The 22,151-nt window shown below is 44.1% G+C and overlaps 1 protein-coding gene across 9 annotated transcripts in view; it reads right to left on the bottom strand.

The window, feature by feature from the left end:
- LOC133506298 (palmitoyltransferase ZDHHC5-A-like) overlaps positions 1-22,151 on the bottom strand; it is a 104,798-nt gene that overhangs the window by 28,288 nt on the left and 54,359 nt on the right. For 7 of the 9 annotated variants that reach the window (XM_061830301.1, XM_061830304.1, XM_061830305.1 and 4 more), the window contains one exon: positions 5,648-5,753. In XM_061830301.1, the coding sequence (XP_061686285.1) occupies positions 5,648-5,753 (106 nt within the window). Of the gene's footprint in view, positions 1-5,647; positions 5,754-5,867; positions 5,977-22,151 lie in introns of those variants that run through there. The other 2 variants (XM_061830306.1, XR_009796469.1) reach the window with 2 other exon arrangements.

The following is a 22,151-nucleotide window of genomic DNA, read 5'->3' as shown; positions in this document are numbered from 1 at the left end:
AGAGTGGGGTGCCCTCTCCAGCTGGCAATGAGAAGCTACCTGAAATGGAGTTCAAGTAGCTATTAGTCTTGTTCATGAGTGAGGGGAGAATGAAACAGGAGATCTACAGGTGGATGGGTGCAGTGTTTGCAGTGATGTTGACTTTGTATCAGTCTGTTGTAGTGAAGAAAATGTCTACTGAAAGGCAAAAGCAAATTTCTCTATTTATCGGTCGATCTACGTTCCTACCCTCACCTATGGTCACAAGCCGTGGGTTGTGACAGAAAGAACATGATCCCACAAGCAACCAAAATGTGTTTACTCTGGAAGGTGTCTGGGCTTTCCCTTAGACATAGGTTGAGAACTTGGTCATCTAGGAGGGACTCAGAGGAGAGTCCCTGGTGAAGTGTTCCAGGCACGTCCCACCAGGGACAACTCAAGACATGCTTGAGAGACTACTTCTCAGAATCAGAAATCAGCTTTAATGGCCAAGTGTGTAAAAACACACAAGGAATTTTTCTCTGGCAGTCGGTGCTGCCCTGGTACAACATTCACAACAAAGAACAAGAAACGACAACATAGCAACAAGAACAAAGACCAAGAGACATTTCTGTTTATAGGAGCTATTCCTTATAAGACGTGCAAGAAGTAACATCTATATAAGGTAAGTGTGTTTACAACAGCAATTGTGCAAAAGGAGCAGTTTAAAGTGACGAATCGAACAGTCCACAAAAAAAAATACAATATATATATATATAGTGAAGAAAAGGTTAGTAAAAAAGGTTAGTATTTGAACACCCTGCTATATTGCAAGTTATCCCACTTAGAAATCATGAAGGGGTCTGACATTTTCATCGTAGGTGCATATCCATTATGAGAGAGATAATCCAAAAAGCAAAATTCCAGAAATCATAATGTATGATTTTTTTAATTATTTATTTGTGTGACATTGCTGCAAATAAGTATTTAAACACCTGAGAAAAACAATATTAATATTTGGTGCAGTAGCCTTTGTTTGCAATTACAGAGGTCAAACATTTCCTGTAGTTGTTCACCAGGTTTGCACACACTGCAGGAGGGATTTTGGCTCACTCCTATACACAGAGCTCCTCGAGATCAGACAGGTTTCTGGGCTGTCACTCAGAAACACGGAATTTAAGCTCCCTCCAAAGATTTTCTATTGGGTTTAGGTCTGGAGACTGGTTAGGCCACGCCAGTACCTTGATATGCTTCTTACGGAGCCACTCCTTTGTTTTTCCTGGCTATGTGATTTGGGTCATCGTCATGTTTAAAGGCCCAGCCACGACCCATCTTCAAAAATCTGACTGAGGAAAAGAAGTTGTTCCACAAAATCTCACAATACATGGCCGCGGTCATCCTCTCCGAAATACAGTGCAGTTGTCCTGTCCATGTGCAGAAAAACACCAACAAAGCATGATGCTACCACCCTATCTTCAAAGTAGGAATGGTGTTCATGGGATGGAATGGGATTCGTCTTCCTCCAAACACGGTTACTGGAATTCTGACCAAAAAGTTCAATTTTAGTCTCATCTGATCACAAAACTTTCTCCCATGACTCTTCTGTATCATCCAAATGGCCTTTGGCAAACTTAAGACGGCCCTTGACATGTGCTGGTTTAACCAGGGAAACGTTCCGTGACATGCATGATTTCAAACCATGACTTCTTAGTGTAAGACCAACAGTCACCTTGGAAAATTCTGTCCAATTCCAAGTCCTGTTGTGTAGTGCTGGGCTGCTTCCTCACCTTTCTCAGGATCATTGAGACCCCACGAGGTGATATCTTGCATGGGGCTCCACTCCGATTGAGATTGACCATCACGTTTAGCTTCTTCCATTTTCTAAAGATTCCTCCAATAATGAACCTTTTTTCACCAAGTTGCTTGGCAAATTCGCCATAGCCCTTTCCAGCCATATGGAGTTGTACAATTTTGTGTCTGGTGTCTTTGGACATCTCTTTGGTCTTGGCCATGTTACAAATTTGAGTTTTAATGATTGTATGGGGTGGATAGGTGTCTTTATGCAGCTAACAACCTCACACAGGTGCATCTGATTCAGGATAATACATGGAGTGGAGGTGGACTTTTAAAAGCGGACTAACAGGTCTTTGAGGGTCAGAATTTTAGGTTATAGACAGGTGTTCAAATACTTATTTTCAGCTGTATCACACAAGTAAATCATTAAAAAAAAATCATACATTGTGATTTCTGAATTTTTCTTTTTAGATGATCTATCTTATCTCACAGTGGGCATGCTCCTTCGATGAAAATTTCAGACCCCTCCATGATTTCGAAGTGGGAGAACTTGCAAAATAGCAGTAAGTGTTCAACTACTTATTTTCATCACCATACAGACACAAATATATATATATATATATATATATACACACACACACACACACAAGGCAGAAATATAGTAGGTTCGATGATCAAGAATTTAAAGAGATAGATTGAGAGATTAGCGAAGAACAGTGAGAGGACTGAGGAGAGACGAAAGGACTACATTGAGATGCAACCTAGGGCAAAAGTAGAGGTGGCGAAGGCTAAACGAGAGGCATATGATGACATGTACAACCAAGTTGGACAAGAAAGAGGAGAAAAGGTTCTATGCTGGTTGGCCAGACAGAGGGATAGAGATGGGAAGGATGTTCAGCAGGTAAGGGTGATTAAGGATAGAAATGGAAATCTGTTGACTGGTGCCAGTAATGTGCTGAATAGATGGAAAGAATACTTTGAGAAGTTGATGAATGAAGAAAATAAGAGAGAAGGAAGAGTAGATGAGGCAAGTATGAAGGACCAGGAAGTGGGAAACAGTTGTGGAGGGTAGATTCAGGTCAGAAGTCCATATCTGCAAGCAACAGGATTGTCTCATGCCTAGAAAGAGTACCACAGATGCATTGCCTTGATGATGCTCAATGAAAAGTACCGAGAAGGTCAGAAGGAACAACATTGTGTCTTTGTGGAGAGAAGAGAAACAACTGCATGTGGAAGTCTGGTCTGGCGGTGTGTAGAAATATGTTAGAATTGTACAGGTCATGTACAGTGGTGAGATGTGCCGTCGACGTAACAGAAGGATTTATGGTGAAGGTGGGATTGCATCAGGGATCAGCTCTGAGCTCCCTCCTGTTCGCTGTGGTAATGGATAGGCTGACATGAGGTTAGACTGGAATCCCCTTGGACCATGATGTTTGTAGATGATATTGTGATATGGATTGAAAGCAGGGAGCAGGTGGAACAACAATTAGAAAAATGGAGGCATGCAAAGGAAAGGAGAGGAATGAAGATTAGACGAAGTAAAACAGAATATATGTGCATGAATGAGAGGGGTGAAGTGGGAAGAGTGGGGCGACAGAGAGAAGAGATCGCGAGGGTGGACAACTTCAAATACTTCCAGAGCAATGGTGAGTGTGGTAAGGAAGTGAAGAAACGGGTCCAAGCACTTTGGAACAGCTGCATTAGAGACGGTGGCACTGAAAAGACAACATGGAAGCAGAACTGGAGTTAGCAGAAATGAAGATGTTGAGGTTCTCACTCGGAGTGAGTCGGTTGGATGGGATTAGAAATGAGCTCATAAGAGGGACAGCCAAAGTTGGATGTTTTGGAGACAAGGTTCGAGAGTGCAGACTTCAATGGTTTGGACATGTCCAGAGGCGAGAGAGTGAGTATATTGGTAGAAGGGTGCTGAGGATGGAGCTGCCAGGCAAAAGAGCGAGAGGAAGACCAAAGAAAAGGTTGATGGATGTTGCGAGGGAAGACATGAGGACAATGGATGTTAGAGAGGAAGATGCACGAGATAAGCTTTTAGATAGCAAAAGATGACACTGTGGCGACCCATAATGGGACAAGCCAAAAGGAAAAGAAGAAGCAGCTGATCAAGAATTTAATGGCTGAATTGCCAGAGGGGATAAAAACTGTTCGAATGCCTGCTACTTTTGACTTTCATTGATCTGTCGCACTTTCCCGACGGAAGGAGGTAGAAGAGCTGGTAGCCAGGACATGGAGGGTCCGAAAGGATCCTGCCTGCTCTGGAGCTAGTTTGCGCTGCGAGCAAGTCCTCGATAGTTGGTAGCGTGGTGCTGACAATCCGTTTCGTGGTTTTGATTGTCCATTGCAGTCGGAGTTTGTCCTTTTTTGTGACGGCCCCAAACCAGACTGTGATGGAGGTACACTGCTCTGATTGGATAACTGCTGTGTAGAACTGTCTCAGCAGCTCTTATGACAGGTCATGCTTCCTCAGAAGCTGCAAAAACTACATTCTTTACTGGGCCTTTTTGAGGATGGACTTGATGTTTATCCTCCACTTTAGGTCCTCTGTGACTGTAATTCAAGAACTTGAATGTCTCAACGGTTGACAAGATAGTTGGACAGTGTCAGGGGCAGCTCTGGTGAAGGATGCCTCCTGAACTCCACAATCATCTCCACAGTCTTTAGTGTTCAACACCAGCTTGTGTTGGCCACACCAAAGCTCCAGTCTCGCCACTTCCTGTCGATACGCAGACTCGTTGCAGTCCTTCATGAGGCCGATGGCGTCATCTGCGAACTTAAGGAGTTTTAGAGTCGGATGCCACAAGGTGCAGTCGTTCGTGTAGAGCGAGAAGAGCAGAAGGGAGAGGACACAATCTTGGGGTGCCCTGGTGGTGATAGTGGGCGTGGATGAGGTGGTGTCCTCCAGCCTCACCTGCTGTGTCCTGCCCGTCAGGAAGTTGGAGATCCACCTGGAGATGGCAGGTGAGACACTGAGCTGGAGAAGTTTGGAGGAGAGGAGTTCAGGGATGATTGTGTGAAACGCAGAGCTTCAGTCCACAAAGAGGATCCTCACATAGGTACCCTCGCTGTCAAGATGTTCAAGGGGAGGATCCTCACATAGGTACCCTCGCTGTCAAGATGTTCAAGGATGAAGTGCAGACCCACGTTGACGGCATCATCCGCGGACCTGTTTGCTCAGTAGGCAAACTGTAGTGGGTCCAGTTGGGGACCTGTGACACTTGAGGTCGTCCAGCACAAGGTTTTCAAATGACTTCATGACCACAGATGTCAAGGCAACAGGCCTGTAGTCATTAAGATAGGAGACTGGTGTTTTTTTGGGGACCGGTATAATGGTGGAGTGTTTGAAGCAGGTTGGTACTTCACACAGTTGTAGAGACCTTTGTGAAGACAGGAGCAAGCTGCTCTCTCTAGACTTTGAGGCAGGATGGGGGCACAATATCTGGGACCGGTGCTTTGTTGATTTTTTTTTCCTCTTGCTGGGATTGGGAATGCCTCAGCGTTCCCCCAGAAGACCTAGAGGAAGTGGCTTGGGAAAGTGAAGTCTGGATGTCCCTGTGAAAGCTACTACCCCCACGATCCAACCTCAGATAAGCGGAAGAAGTTGGATGGATAATTTATAATTTAAATTGCACGCATGTGTATGACCAATGAGGCTGCGGCCCAGCCTCAACCAGACTCTGCCTCCAGTGGCCTCATGGTAAATTGAGTTTGAGACCAGTGCTCTAAAACCTTATATCATTCTTTTTTGCAGAAGAGGGATGTCTTGTAGTTAAGCGGTTACCTCCCTCTGGTGATAGTCGGTAATCATCGGCAAAACCATTCAATTTCCTCTAAAAAGACATACAGGATTTTACTTGAAAGTCAAGGGATGATTTGTGATTACCCTGAGTACTCCCTCTTGTGATTCCAGGATAGCGAAGTTCTGGTTTCGTCGGAGGAGGTTCAGAATCATTTGACTGGCTCTCTTGCCTATCCAGACTTGATTTGGACTGAAATGATCAAACACAACACAGTTAAATATGTCAATTTTCAGGGCTAATGAACAACCAAATCGGAGGTACTGTAAATCATTGTTAAGTTAGTATTTAAACCTTTGTACCCACCCACAGCATGAAATTACAAGGTCTGGTTGTGTTGTGAGGTAGTCAGCTATGAAATTTTGATAGCTATTGTCATATCAAATCCATCTCAACTTCACTCATCGCATGGAGTCTGGAACCAAACACCCAGAAGCAGTGTCCATGAAATTTGCTCAAGAAAAAAAAAAAATATGTAGATTTGCAAAGCAAAACCCTCGCATTAAAAAAAAATAAAATTATACACCCACGCCTACGAGCAGACTGCCTCTCTTGGCATTTTTGATGGTGTATTTCCTAACCGAGCAAAACCAAAGAACGACCACATCAAATTTGTCAAAATAAAGATTTTCAGAAACTGGACAAATGTAAATGTGAAGGTAGCCTTTATTTATTTAAGAGCTCTATTAAAGCAAAGCAAAGCAAATTCATTTGTGGAATGCATTCCATATACGAGATAACTCAATGTGCTTTACATGATTAAAAGTATGTGAAAACAAAGAGATAAAATATTTAAAACGGGATAAAAACAAAATGAAAAAAAAAAAATATATATATGTTTTTAAAAAGTACAATTAAAACCACGTACAGTGCAATAAATATGATTAAAAAGTGGAAATACACTAAAAAGCATGAGAAAAAAAGAAGAGTTTTCACCCTGGATTTAAAAATAGATACACTTGGAGCTAACCTCACCTCTGTTGGCAACTTATTCAATTTGCGTGCACCATAATAGCTAAATGCTGCTTCACCATGTTTGCTTTGGACTTTGTGCTCCACTATTTGACCCGAGTCTGTCAGTCTCAGATCCCAACTTGGTTTGTATTCCGTAAGCATTTCTTTCAGTTATTCAACATTTCACAAATCTATTCTAAAGCTGACTGGAAGCCAGTGGAAGGACTTTAGTGAAATAAAAGCAGGGGGCCGAGAAGTGCAAAACACAAAAACGAGAGTGGAAACACAAAAACAAAAGCGAAAACACAAAAACAAAAGCCGAGACACAAAAAAACAAAAGTAAGGGGCTGAGAAGTGCAAAACACATAAAAAAGAGCTGAAAGAAAAACAGAAGCCGAAACCGGAAAGCGAGGGTTCTTTTTGAGAAGTTCTCGGCAACACTACAGTTCAGGAAGTATATTGTTTCCCAGTACGCAACATCCGTCGACACACCATTCCGCGTTGCTAGACAGGAAGAGACGCGAAGGCGTGCTGTAAACCGGACATATTGTTTCTCGATCGAAACAACGCCATGTTTTGTCCATTCTGCGGCAATCATCTCATCCACTTGGCGTGGTTTTTCCATACATGTGGGAGATCTTTAGAGTGTTTGAATGATGCGGAACTAACAAGAGGACAAAACGCACAGGAAACTCATCGGGATCATGCTGATCAAGGTGAGTACTGTTTGTACCTGTAGAGGCATTCTATTTATTTAGATGTGAATTTTGTAGTGACTCCCAACTTTCTGAATTTTTCTCTCGTTTGTTTCAGGAGAAATTTCTTGCGTATTATAGAACCAATTAATGGATTTCAGAAACTTGAAGTCAAAGGAACGTAACAGTCGTTTAACTTTGGACCAAAAGCAACCAAAAGATTTCAGGCTAAGGAAAAGAAAAAAAAAAACAAGCCCAGGCAAAGAATACTACAATCCTGTTAGTTTAATAGTTAATCGACCTAATACCTCTGCTTTGGAGTTACATTTATTGTTATCAAAATACTTTTTTTTTTCATTGGTTTTGGTGTACTGTACGGCAGTTTTGTCATGACCAGAAAGTATTTGGAGAGAGTACACAGACCTTTGGCTCATTATATTGTTTTGTTCCACATTTAAAAATAATTTCAACTTTTTTTCCCAAATAAACATTGGACTGATGATTCCACATGGAAATATGTTAATACCACTAAGAGGGAGAACACTACACTACCATTACTTGTAAACCCCAATTGTGACGGCACTTGATTTGCAGAAACAAGCTGTCCAGAACTTTAATTATTTGCATCAACTGTAATAAATCTGTGGGTTTATATTTGTGATTATTATTATTATTAATTTATTTACAGCTGGTTCGAATGATAGTAACTCAGACTCGGATTCTGAAGTAGTCATCACATCAAGGAACTCAGCTGAATTCACCTCAGTTCAAGCTGACACTGTATGACACTAATGTCCAGGTACAGCAACGCGGAATGGTGTGTCGACGGATGTTGTGTACCGGGAAACAATATACTTCCTGAACTGTAGCGTTGCCGAGAACGTCTGAATAAGAACCCTCCCTTTCCAGTTTCAGCTTTTTTTTGTGTTTCGGCTCTCGTTTTTGTGTTTTGCACTTCTCGGCGCCCTGCTTTTGTTTTTTGGGTTTCCGCTTTTGTTTTGGTGTTTCCGCTTTTGTTTTGGTGTTTCCACTTTTGTTTTGGTGTTTCCACTTTTGTGTAGTGTTTCCGCTTTTGTTGTAGTGTTTTGCACTTTACAGACCCCATAGTTCTGACATCCTTTGCTAATGTCTGACCTGAAGTAACCCTGCCTTCTTAACACTGAATTGTAGCCAGTTGAATTTCAGACGGCGTATTGTAGCCGGTTGAATTTCAGACAGCGAATTGTAGCCAGTTGAATTTCAGACAGCGAATTGTAGCAACTATTGAAAATGTGATGTGATCACATTTCAAATCCAAATCCTGTTTTCTGTGGTATTTCAAATTCAATTCCTGTTTTCTGTGGTATTTCAAATTCAAATCCTGGTGGCACTAATTTACTTCCATAGGGTCAGGTAAACTACAAAGTAAAAGTAGGCTGAGCAGCAGACCGTGTGCTTCCATGTTAAAAAAAAAAAAAGACGACAGGCTGTGGTTCACTGCGCTGGTTCGGTTTTCATGTGCGCTGAGCATTGGTCAAGACGATACAAATAAGCAACAGCTTTCAATATCTATGTATTTCTACTCGCAACAAATCTTACGCGTGTGATTTTTTCGTGCTTGACTGTGCAGATTTGCAAGTGCGATGGCGCGTGGGCGTATTCGCGCCCATCAATTCACAGTCACCATGCCCATTTCAAACATGGTGGTGGTGTAAGCCTCATGGTTTGGGCTTGCTTTTCTTCAGCAGGGACAGGGAAGATGGTTAAGATTGATGGTAAGATGAATGGAGCCAAATACAGGATCGTTCTGGAAGAAAACCTGTTGATATCTGCAAAAGACCTGAGACTGGGACGAAGATTTATCTTTCAACAGGACAATGAACCAAAACATAAAGCCAAATCTACAATCGAGAATCTGTGGGCAGAGCTGAAGACTGCTGTTCACAAACGCTCTCCATCCAACCTCAATGAGCTCAAGCTGTTTTGCAACAAAGAATGGGAAAGAATTTCAGTCTCTCAAAGTGCAAAACTGATAAGAGACACACCCTAAGCGACTTGCAGCTGTAATTGCAGCAAAAGGTGGCACTCCAAAGTAGTAATGCAAGGGGCCCGTATAATATTGCACGCCCCACTTTTCAAGTTTTTATTTGTTAAAAAAAGTTTAAAATATCCAATAAATTTTGTTCCACTTCACGATTTTCTCCCACTTGTTGTTGATTCTTGAGGAAAAAAAAATAATTTTATGACTACGTTTGAAGCCTGAAATGTGGAGAAAGTTTTAAAAGTTCAAAGGGGTCAAATAAATTTACATGGCACTGTATTTGGGTCATCCAACATTCGGAGGAGCAAATGACAAATGGAATGAAGCAGCACTTTACATCTCCCACACCTCTTCCTGCACCATTAGAGTCAACATCAACACAGAATTCCCCCTCTACAACTATGAAAAATAATCTGCAATAGATGTTGGCTCCCGCTCTACTAGCCTGAATGCAATGTTAGGTCTGATGGATAGGGTGAAGACGTCAACGTTGCAGTCCAGCCCACAACGTGCCAAGATCTCCCTCCCATCTCCCCCAACATGAAACAACTGTCCATTAAAATGCGAAAGGGCCCTCCTCAACCTATGTCGAATCTTATCTGTAAATGTGACTATTTGCTGGGTCTTTTCAAAATAATTCAGACCCCTAGGGAATCGGGCATTTTTCAACCCTGTGATTGCAAGGGGCAGAAAGTTCGTCAGAGATATGGCACAAAACAAAGTAGAACTACAAACTTTGTGAGGATAAAATGTGAATCTGTCAAACCATTGTCTCCAGTTATCGCTACAAGACTAGCTCTTTTTAATATCAGGTAATTGTGTGACAAATCAACAATTAAGGACATTACTACAACCTATGATCTGGATTTTTGGTTATTAATTGAAATGTAGTGAACAAAAAGTAGTTGTAGTTGCATTTTAAATAAGGCAGCACCAGAAATTTTAAGAACATGTGTCCAACAGGGGCGGCATGGTGGTGCAACTGGAAAGAGTCGGCCTCACACTTCTGAGGACCAGAGTTCAATCTCAGCCCTCCCTGTGTGGAGTTTGCATGTTCTCCTTGTGCCAGCGTGGGTTTTCTCCAGGCACTCCGGCTTCCTCCACATCCTAAAAACATGCAACATTAATTGGAAACTCTAAAATGCCCCTACGTGTGATTGTGAGTGCCACTCTCTTTTTTCCCTGCGATTGGCTGGCAACCAGTTCAGGGTGTACCCTGCCACCAGCTCGTTGATAGCTGGGATAGTGTAGGAATAATTGTGAATATAATTATCATACATCTGCTTCCAATAGAGAAATGCTTTGCTCTTCTCTAGATAACGTGGCATATAAAATAACATTCACCCCCCTAAAATTACGCAAAATTCTGTCATGTTACAGACCACATCTACAAACACAGGCTCACAGAAAAAAAAACATTGTGCATCAAGATAAAATCTTCCTATTTAAAGGACAAGAGAATTAGGAGATCTGCTTGGGGCTTAGCATACATACTCTATAGACAAAATGAGGTGCTTTATACACCACACAAATTCAGGCCATACACGTGGACACATGAAGGGTGGAAGAACAACAAAAATATTCACGCAACACCCCAAAAAAAAAAACAGGCCAAACAATGCAACAAAGGAAGTAAAGGAGCCAGAAACACCCGTCAGAACCATATCTCACACATTACTAATGGCATTGGAACTGGACTCAAGTTGTGTCATGGACTCAATCAACTGACACACAGCAACACATCAAATAGAAAGGTGCAAACCCTGTGGTATGGTGGTCAGTGCAGTTGTACACAAAGGTCATGGTCTGGACCATTTGTGGCCATTTCTGTTCAGAAAGAGGAGACAAAGACCTCAACATGTTCCCCAGGGTGTGATTGAACCTCTCTGTGCTGCCGTTCCCCATTGGATGGTAAGGGGAAGTATACGATTTGCCAACTCCAGACAGCGCCAAAAGGTCAGCAATTAATTCGCTTTCAAAGTTTGCACTCTGGTCAGAGTGCAGGCGCTGGGGAAAGCCATAAAAAAAAAAGTTATCCCACAACTTCTTAGGTATCTTCTTGGCAGTCTGGTCCTGGCAGGGAAAAGCTTGTGCAAGCCTGGTGAAATGATCAGTGACCACCAGAACACCCACAGACTTGTTATTACTGTCCTCAGCTAACCAAAAGTCAATGCACACAACCTCCAGTGGGATGGCGGTCTTAATGCTCTCCAGTGGGCCTCTGGCTGAAGGCTCTGAGGTTTTACGGAGGACAAATCGGTGGCAGCACTTCACATGATTGCGTACATCCTTCTCCATATCACACTAGAAAAAACGTTGACGAGCCAGTGAAAGCGTGCGAGGCTGACCCTGGTGACCAGCATGGTCATGGACAATGAACAAGGCATCTGCCTTCAGGGACTCTTTTTTCTGGTCAGAGGATTCTTTGTGACCCTTTACAGGATGCCATTCAGAACTGTCAGTTTATCCCACTGTTTAAGGATTCCCAGAGTTTGTTGATCTTCATTGCAGCATTCACGTCTGGAGAGCCTACGTTTTCTGTTAATTTAGTGAACAACTCTAGAAATGACAGGATCCCGTTGCTGGTGTGACTGGAGGTCGCCAAGGGACAAGGAAGGCAGTACGGCTTGACAAGGTTGTTACAGGGTAGAAAGATAGTCAGTGAGAGAGGCTGCATGATGCTTTGGAGCAGGATCCCAATCATTCACAGATGACAGGAGTGAGGAGACCTCATCTTGAGACAGAGGACCATCAACAGCAGAGAAATTGCCCAAGGACTGTGGTTGGCAAGTGATATTCATTGTTGACATCATCGGCATGGTTGATGTATAAGAATAAGACTCGCACAGCAGCTGCTCCCTCAATGGCTTCACAAAGGGGTCCCTACTCAAAGCAGCTGCAACCACATTCAACCTGCCAGGGATTTGTCTGATATCGAATGAATATGGAGCCAGTTTTGAGACCCAACACTGCTCGCAAGCATCAAATTTTGGCTTGGTGAGGATGTATGTAAGAGGGTGCGAATTTAAGATCCTCAAGCGCCCTCTTACAGACAGGAGTCCAATCCTGAGGAGTCAGTTCTCAGAAGGTGCCAGCATGCCGCCGCCCAGGGGAACCTCTTGCTCTCCTCTTCGGTCCAGCAGTCACTTTGCAATGGAAGAACAGCTAGGGATAAAGTGTTGGTAAAAAAAAAAAGCACCATCCTAAGGAAAGACATGATCTTCCGCTGAGAAAGAGTGCAGCCATCATCGTTCATGAGATCCCTCTTACTGAAAGCCATGATGACATTCACTTTCTCCTGATCGACTGAGACTCCACTGTTGTCTACCATATGGCCAAGAAATTTAACAGACCTGCGTAGGAAGTGGCATTTCTTCTGTGCCAGCTTCAGGTTGTTAGGTCAAAGGCGTCAGAAGACCAGGTCCAGCTTTCTCAGGGCCTCTTCCTCAGAGGGGGCAAAGACAAGCAGGTCTTCTAGATAAAGGAGACTGGAGATATTCAAGTCACCAAAGAAACTTATCACCATCCGCATAAATGACTAGGCCCTGGGGAAGCCTGTTATATAGGCCTAAGGGAGTTGTAAAGGCTGTTTATCGCCTGTCAGATTCATGGAAGGGGATGTTGTAGAACCCCGATGGGAGAGCCATGGTGGTGAAAAAGGCATTTCCACCAAGGGCAGCAAGGCAGTCAGCCTTGTGCAGAAGTGGGTGGGCACCTTTGACAGTTTTTGCATAGAGCCAGCGAAAGTCAGTACAGCTCCTCAGGTCACCTTACTTCTTCCAGACCAGGACCAGCGGGGAGGCACACTCACTCACTGACTTATTGATGATGTCTTTCAACTCCATCTCAGACAATACTTTCCTAAATGTGTGGTAATGCGCTGGGGGAACTCGTCGATAAGGCAACCGGAAGGGGTGGTCATTAGTGAGGTGCATATGATGAACAAAGCCCTTTTCTTCCCCACAGTCCATCTCATCCCTGGAGAAGATGTCTTGGTAAGTCAGCACAAGTTTAGCAAGTCTGACTCCACTCCTATGACACTTCGCAAGCTTCAATGTTTATTTCTCCCAGTCCACACTCTCTCAGCTGTTGAAAGGGATCAGCTCTGGAACCTGACTCAGAGGTAGTGTTGGCAGTCTGACCAAGTTGTGTCTAAGTCACACCCTGAGAGATGGGCAGATCCTCCACAGCACCACATGGATAAACATCTGCCACCTTTGCATTACAGCGTAGTGTTACGGGGCTTTTTGTGGGGTTTAGAATTTTCATTGGAACCCAGCGATCACCCCACATTGGAGCGACAACTCATCCGACAATTATGTGCCTGGGAGCTGAATGGGAGGAGGTGGGCTCAACGATGACAGAGCACCCAGGTGATACAGGGGCACTGCTGGGCAACTTCTCCCACACTAGATACTCTTGCTTCGGAGAAAGGGTGACAGCCTACCGCATTCACACAGTACCAATCTTGTCAGGTAGTTCAGGACCAGACCAGGGAGTTACACAGCTGAGCAACTGAAGAAACTGCTCACAATCAGGGTCAGAGTTCCAAAAGCGGATAAGCTCCCAGTACTTGTCATCAGATTTCATTTTCTGTATCATGGGTCGAGTAACATTGCTCCCAATGATGAGCTCATCCCTATGTCCTGCAACCAGAAAAGCTGGTACAATTAATTTCTAACCATAAATCATAAATACATTTTAGCTGAGTTGTAAGACCACCACATCCAACTAGGACCACATTCTCAGGCACTGACTGGGGGTTCGAAAGGACACTAGCCGCCCTCAGCTTAGACTCCGCCTCCACACTAACTGTGCATGACATGCTCCCTGAATCAAGCATTCCTCTCAAAGAAGGCTGATGCTTAATGGACACCAGAGCATAAAACAAGTCACTAGCTCCTTCCACTCTCTGAGAGCCCACAATGATTAGTAATCAGCAAGATTATCGCAGCACATAACATAAATGGACTGCAGGTCTTGCTCGTCAGTGAGAGTGTCACTTCCACAGCCCGTGTTACCCCTCTTAAAACACGGGCTAGTTTAAATCAGCATTGGAAGTTGACTGGGATGGCACAGCTGAGGAATGAGGGCATTCTGACATGACCTGGGTTGAAGCAGTTAAGGCATAATCCGTAAATTCTGCAATATGCATGTGTTGAGTGATCTGTGGAACCACAGACTCTGCATGCAACAGGCTCAGAGCGCTGCTGGTTACGAGGTTGATCAGGTGGACAACGGAGCGCCTTACAGTCCAAGGGCTGGCAGTTACGCGTTTCCTCATATGGCTGTCCAAACACTCCTGAACCTCTGCTACGGTCCATCGCTCAGGCGCCTTTAACTGAAAAGATATGGTGAGATTGGGGTCTGGAGAATGAGTGATGGACATCATGACCACATCAGCACTGGGGTCCTCCACAGATCTATCCCTCCTTCGAAAGAATTCATCTGCAGCATCAATGGATTTGTTAAGGCGAATCCAGTAATCCACAGCACTCTCATTTGCAGTCCTTCATGGGCAAGTTGGAATGTGACGGTTCACTAAAGCTACCCTTTATTTTGTGAAACAGTCGTTGGAAGGTCAGTTACGCTCAGCTGCGAAGGGACACTTTGCGTCCCAAGCTTTGTCCGACAGTCTCGACATGATCGGAGTGAGTGCTGCTTTTAACTCTATTCAAATAACATTTCCTTTGTTTTTCTAATCTTAATCATCTTCTTAGTTCCCAAATTGGAGCCGTGTTCATTTGAGTTGAAGCTGCGCGGCCTAACCTAGCCTAGCATTGTTCAAAAACATCAATTAACGGATGTAATCAAATATTTGCTGAGGAGATAATCATCAAACGTTAGTACTTAAATGAATGGCAAAACTTACGTTTCGTTTACAGCGAGGACCCTGAGTACATAGTAGGAAGTCGGGCAAGTAGAAACGTCAACTTAAACTTGCTAAAATACCCAAACCACCTTAGTTTAGCTGGCTAACTATGAGACGTGAAACATCAACCACGAGTAACTTCATAACTTGTACGACAAAGGCCATGAGGATTTAGAGGAATTTTAACAAGTTTTATCTTAGTTCATTTTAGTTCCCCAATTGGTGCCGTATCGTTCGCGTTGAAGCTGCTCAGCCTAAATTAGCCAATCTTAGCGCGCTAACAACATCACCTACGTAGCGTATACAACGAGGACCAAACATCGGTACTTCGACTCAACCTTGAACTATTAAAGTGAGGGCCATTGTGGTTTGAAGCCCTCTCACTCATTTGTGTTCCATATGTGCTGACTGTGTTTATGTGATTGCTTTCATTTGACCTTAACATTAACATAGATTAGGCAGTATGTGATTTGTGAATTTTTTTTATAATTTTTTTTTTTGTGACTATCTGCAGCCGTCGGACAGCACAATATTGTGCAAGCTGTCGGCCGGTCCCATGCAGAGATAAATGCAAAGGGTTGCGTCAGGAAGGGGATCCAGCATATAACTGTGCCAAACATATGTGAGCGTTCATCACACGAATTGCATAATGGTTAGGTCGTGGCCCGGGCTTCCTACGCCCGCCCCCTTAACTGTTTATCTGCGAGGCGTAGGTAAAAATTCAAATAATGTAGGTCAAAGACAAAAAGAGGAGGAAAGCAGCTTAGTCGGAAGAAGTGGAATGCACAAACCCTACAGCTGTGTGTAGGGACTTTGAATGTTTGGAGTATGAGAGGAAAAGCTCAAAAGAGTTAGTTGACATAATGATAAGGAGAAAGGTTGATATATTGTACATCCAAGAGAGCAAGTGGAAAGGGAGAAAGGCTAGAAGTTTAGGTGCAGGGTTTAAATTATTTTATTATGGAGTAGATAGGAAGAGAAATGGTGTAGGGGTTGTTTTAAAAGAACAGCTGGCTAAGAAAAAGAATATCTTGTAGGTGAAACGAGTATCAGATCGAGTGATGAAGAGGAAATATGAAATTGAGCGTATCATGTATAATGTGATTAGCGGCTGTGCCCAAGAGGTAGGTTGTGACCTCGAGTTGAAAGAGAAATTCTGGAAGGAACTAGACGAAGTAGTCCTAAGGATCCCAGACAGAGAGAGAGTTGTGATTGGTGCAGATTTCAATGGACATGTTGGCGAAGGAAATAGCGGCAATCAAGAAGTGATGGGTAAGTACGCCATTCAGCAAATTAAATGTGAGGGGTAGCAAAAAGGATGGAATTGGCAGTGGTGAACACTTATTTCCAGAAGAGACAGGCTCATAGAGTGACCTACAAGAGCGGAGGTAGAAGCACACAGATGGATTATATTTTGTGCAGACGGTGTAATCTGAAGGAGGTTACCGACTGAGGTAGTGGTGGGGGAGAGTATAGCGCGATAGCATAGAATTGTGGTGTGTAGGATGACTCTGGTAGTGGGTAAGAAGACAAAGAAGACATAGGTAGAGCAGAGAATCAGGTGGTGGAAGCTGAGAAAGGAAGAATGTTGTGTGGCCTTTTGGAAAGGGGTGAGAGAGGCTCGAGATGGACAGGAAGAGCTCCCAGAAGACTGGAATACTACTGCCAAAGTATTCAGAGAGGCAGGCAGGAGAGTACTTGGGGTGTCTTCTGGTAGGAAAGGGGAGAAGGAGACTTTGTGGTGGAACCCCAAAATACAGGAAGTCATCCAAGGAAAGACATTAGCAAAGAAGAAGTGGGACAGAGAGAGGACTGAGGAGAGGCGAAAGGAATACATTGAGATGCATCGTAGGGCAAAGGTAGAGGTGGCAAAGGCCATATGACATGTACACCAGGTTAGATACGAAAGAAGGACAAAAGGATCTCTACAGGTTGGCCAGACAGAGGGATGGAGATGGGAAGGATGTGCAGCAAGTAAAGGTGATTAAGGATAGCGATGGAAATGTGTTGACTGGTACCAGTAGTGTGCTAAGTAGATGGAAAGAGTACTTTGAGAAGCTAATGAATGAAGAAAATGGGAGAGGTCGAGTAGAAGAGCCAAGCGTAAATGACTGGGAAGTGGCAATGATCAGTAATGGAGAAGTTAGAAAGTCACTGAACGGAATGAAAAATTGAAATACAGTTGGTCCTGATGACATACCAGAGGAGGTATGGAAGCTGTGGAGTTTTTGACCAACTTATTCAATAGAATACTAGCGGGAGAGAAGATGGCAGAAGAATGGAGGAAAAGTGTGCTAATCCCCATTTTTATGAACAAGGGCGATATTCAGAACTGCAGAAACTATAGAGGAATAAAGATGATGAGCCACACAATTAAGTTATGGGAAAGAGTAGTGGAGGCTAGAGTCAGGACAGAAGTAAGTTTCTGCGAGCAACAGTATGGTTGCGTGCCTCGAAAGAGTACCACAGATGCATTATTTGCCTTGAGGATGCTCGTGCAAAAGTACAGCGAAGGTCAGAAGGAGCTATATTGTGTTTTTGTAGACCTAGAGAAAACCTATGACAGAGTACCAAAAGAGGACCAGTGGAACTGCATGGGGAAGTCTGGTGTGGCGGAGAAATATGTTACAATAGTACAGGACATGATTGAGAGCAGCAGAGCAGCGGTGAGATGTGCCGTAGGTGTGTCAGAAGAATTTAAGTTGGGGGTGCGACTGTATGAGGGATCCACGCTGAGCCCCCTCCTGTTTGGGGTAGTTTCTGATGGGCTGAGAGACGAGGTAAGACTGGAATCCCCTTGAACCATGATGTTCGCAGAAGATATTGTGATTTGCAGTGAAAGCAGGGAGCAGGCGGAGGAACAATGAGAAAGATGGAGGTACGAACTGGAAAAGAGAGGAATGAAGATTAACCAAAGTAAAACAGAATATATGTGCATGAATGTGAGGCGAGGAGGAGGAGTGAAGCTCTAGAGAGAAGAAATAGCGAGGTTGGATGACTTCAAATACTTGGGGTAAATAAAAGGAACCAGAACTAGAGGTAGCAGAAATGAAGATGTTGAGGTTCTCGCTCGGAGTGAGCAGGTTGGATGGGATTAGAAATTAGCTCATTAGAGGAACAGCCAAAGTTGGATGTTTTGGAGACAAGGTTAGAGAGAGCAAACTTAGATGGTTTAACTTGAACAACAACACACATACACACATGATCATTATTACCTCACCTCTCCCATAAAAAGCTCCCATCTTTCATGTTCATTTCCAACTCTAATTAAATTCTTCTTTTCCTTTCGGCTTGTCCCGTTAGGGGTCGCCACAGTGTGTCATCTTTTGCCATCTTAGCCTATCTCCTGCATCTTCCTCTCTAACCCCAACTGCCCTCATGTATTCCCTCACCACATGCATAAAGCTTCTCTTTGGTCTTCCTCTCGCTCTTTTGCCTGGCAGCTCAATCCTCAGCACCCTTCCACCAATATACTCACACTCTCACCTCCAAACATGTCTAAACCATCGACGTCTGCTCTCTCTAGCCTCATCTCCAAAACATCCAACTTTGGGTGTCCCTCAAATGAGCTCATTTCTAATCCTATCCAACCTGCTCACTCCAAGGGAGAACCTCAGCGTCTTCATTTCTGCTACCTGTAGTTTTGCTTCCTGTTTTTTCTTCAGTGCCACCGTCTCTCATCCGTACATCATGGCCGGCCTCACCACTGTTTTGTAAACTTTGCCCTTCATCCTAGCATAGACTCTTCTGTCACATAACACACCAGACACCTTTCGTTTCTTCACTTCCTTACCACACTCACCATTGCTCTGGATTGTTGACCCTAAATATTTGAAGTCGTCCACCCTCGCTATCTCTTCTCCCTGTAGCCTCACTCTTCCCCCACCACTTTTCTCATTCACGCACATATATTCTGTTTTACTTTGGATAATCTTCATTCCTCTCCTTTCCAGTGCATGTCTCTATCTTTCTAATTGTTCCTCTGCATGCTCCCTGCTTTCACTGCATATCACAATATCATCTGTGAACATCATGGTCTAAGGGGATTCCAGTCTAACTTCATCTGTCAGCCTATCCATTACCACTGCAAACAGGAAGGGGCTCAGAGCTGATCCCTGATGCAGTCCCACCTCCACCTTAAATTCCTCTGTCACACCTAAGGCACACCTCACCATTGTTCTGCTGCCATCATACATGTCCTGTACTATTTTAACATACTTCTCTGCCACACCAGACTTACGCATGCAGGACCACAGTTCCTCTCTTGGTACTACTACCACTAGCATCCTCAAGGCAAATAATGCATCTGTGGTACTCTTTCTAGGCATGAAACCATACTGTTGCTCGCAGATACTTACTTCTGTCCTGAGTCTAGCCTCCACTACTTTCCCATAACTTCATTGTGTGGCTCATCAACTTTATTCCTCTATAGTTCCCACAGCTCTGAACATCCCCTTTGTTCTTAAAAATGGGAACTAGAACACTTTTCCTCCATTCTTCAGGCATCTTTTCGCCCGCTAGTATTCTGTTGAATAAGTTGGTCAAAAACTCCACAGCCATCTTCCATACCTCTACCGGTATGTCATCAGGACCAACTGCCTTTCCATTTTTCATCCTTTGTAGTGCCTTTCTGACTTCCCCCTTGGTAATCATTTCCACTTCCTGGTCCTTCACTCTTGCCTCTTCAACTCTTCCTTCTCTCTCATTTTCTTCATTCATCAACTTCTCAAAGTATTCTTTCCATCTATTTAGCACACTACTGGCACCAGTCAACACATTTTCATCTCTATCCTTAATCACCCTTACCTGCTGAACATCCTTCCCATCTCTATCCCTCTGTCTGGCTAACCTGTAGAGATCCTTTTCTCCTTCTTTCGTGTCCAACTTGGTGGACATGTCTTCATATGCCTCTTGTTTAGCCTTTGCCACCTCTACCTTCGCCCTACGTCGCATCTCGATGTTCTCCTTTCGCCTCTCCTCAGTCCTCTCAGTATCCCACTTCTTCGCTAATCTCTTTCCTTGGATGACCCCTTGTATTTTGGGGTTACACCACCAAGTCTCCTTCTCCCCTTTCCTACCAAAAGACACACCAAGTACTCTCCTGCCTGTCTCTCTGATTACCTTAGCTATCGTTGTCCAGTCTTCTGGGAGCTTCTGCTGTCCATCGAGAGCCTGTCTCACCTCTTTCCGAAAGGCCGCACATTCTTCCTTTCTCAGCTTCCACCACATGGTTTTCTGCTCTACCTTTGTCTTCTTAATCTTCCTACCCACCACCAGAGTCATCCAACACACTACCATCCTATGCTGTCGAGCTACACTCTCCCCTACCACTACTTTACAGTCCGTAACCTCCTTCAGAATACATCGTCTGCACAAAATATAATCCACCTGCGTGCTTCTACCTCTGCTCTTGTAGGTCACTATATGTTCCTCCCTCTTCTGGAAATAAGTGTTCACTACAGCCATCTCCATCCTTTTTGCAAAGTCCACCACCATCTGTCCCTCAAAGTTCCTTTCCTGGATGCCGTACTTACCCATCACTTCTTCATCGCCCCCGTTTCCTTTACCAATATGTCCATTACAATCTGCACCAATCACAACTCTCTCGCTGTCTGGGATGCTCAGAACTACTTCATCTAGTTCCTTCCAGAATTTCTCTTTCAACCCTAGGTCACATCCTACCTGTGGGGCATAGCCGCTAACCACATTATGCATAACACCCTCAATTTCAAATTTTAGTCTCATCACTCGATCTGATACTCTTTTCACCTCCAAGACATTCTTAGCCAACTCTTCCTTTAAAATAACCCCTACTCCATTTCTCTTCCCATCTACTCCGTGGTAGAATAATTTAAACCCTGCTCCTAAACTTCTAGCCTTACTACCTTTCCACCTGCTCTTGGATGCACAGAATATCAACCTTTCTCCTAATCATCATGTCAACCAACTCCTGAGCTTTTCGTGTCATAGTCTCAACATTCAAAGTCCCTACACTCAGTTGTAGGCTCTGTGCATTCCTCTTTTTCTTCTGACGATGGATCCGGTTTCCTCCTCTTCTTTGTCTTCGACCCACAGTAGCTGAATTTCTAGCAGTGCCGGGGGCGGGCGTTGTTAACCTGGGCCACGACCGACCCGGTATGGGATTCTTTAGATGAACGCTCATATTTGTTTGGCACAGTTTTTACGCCGGATGCCCTTCCTGACGCAACCCTCTGCTTTTATCCAGGTTTGGGACCGGCCTACAGATTGCACTGGTTTGTGCCCCCATAGGGCTGCATTCCAACTCTAATTAAATAAAGGTATTATTTTGAAAGCAACCTTCATCACCAGCAGGAACGCATGTAGGTCTTCGGCCCTGCGCAGAGCACGGCGCAGGATGCGATGATAGACAGTGTGGCTGGGCGGCAACAGCTGTACCCCGGTTGACCAAACAGACGTCAGTCGGCAATGCAATAGTTCACGCCACCAAGTGTAACCGGTAGACTTCTGCGTTGTGTAGTTTTAAAGACCACGTCAAGATACAGGATTCTTCTCGGAGGAAATCTCCATTTATTTGACACAGCTGCCGTGAACAAGGCAAAACAAACACTTTGTAATTTCTGTAGTATCAAGCTAGGACCACAACATACATCGGCGGAAAGGGGCAAATACCTGACATATTAACGAACATACCTGCCGTGAACAAGGCGAAAAAAACATGTAATATCTGCAGCATCAAGCTAGGACTGAGACAAGTGAAACAAATATATTATCCTCTATACATACTACAAAGTGCGAATACTCCTCAACCACAATGTAGCTTACCACAATGTACATCGGCGGAAAGGCAGGGGTGAAGAAGGTTGCGGTACTTAGTGAGAGTGTGTCCCCTCTAAGAACAGAATAGAAGAGACCCCAAAGGGGCCACCTCAGGCTAGCTACCTGTAGTGACAGGGTCCAGGACAACTGCTCTGTGGGTTCCAGCCAACATTACTACAGAAAAAACCATGAAGAAGAGACCCTCCCCGAGCCTGGGAGAGCGGGGGCAGAAGATGGGTCAGCAGCAGATA

Source organism: Syngnathoides biaculeatus, chromosome 9 (assembly GCF_019802595.1).
Source record: "Syngnathoides biaculeatus isolate LvHL_M chromosome 9, ASM1980259v1, whole genome shotgun sequence".
Classification (NCBI taxonomy): Eukaryota; Metazoa; Chordata; class Actinopteri; order Syngnathiformes; family Syngnathidae; genus Syngnathoides; species Syngnathoides biaculeatus.
The sequence above is the reverse complement of the archived record's forward strand: the minus strand, read 5'-3'. Positions and strand labels throughout refer to the sequence as shown.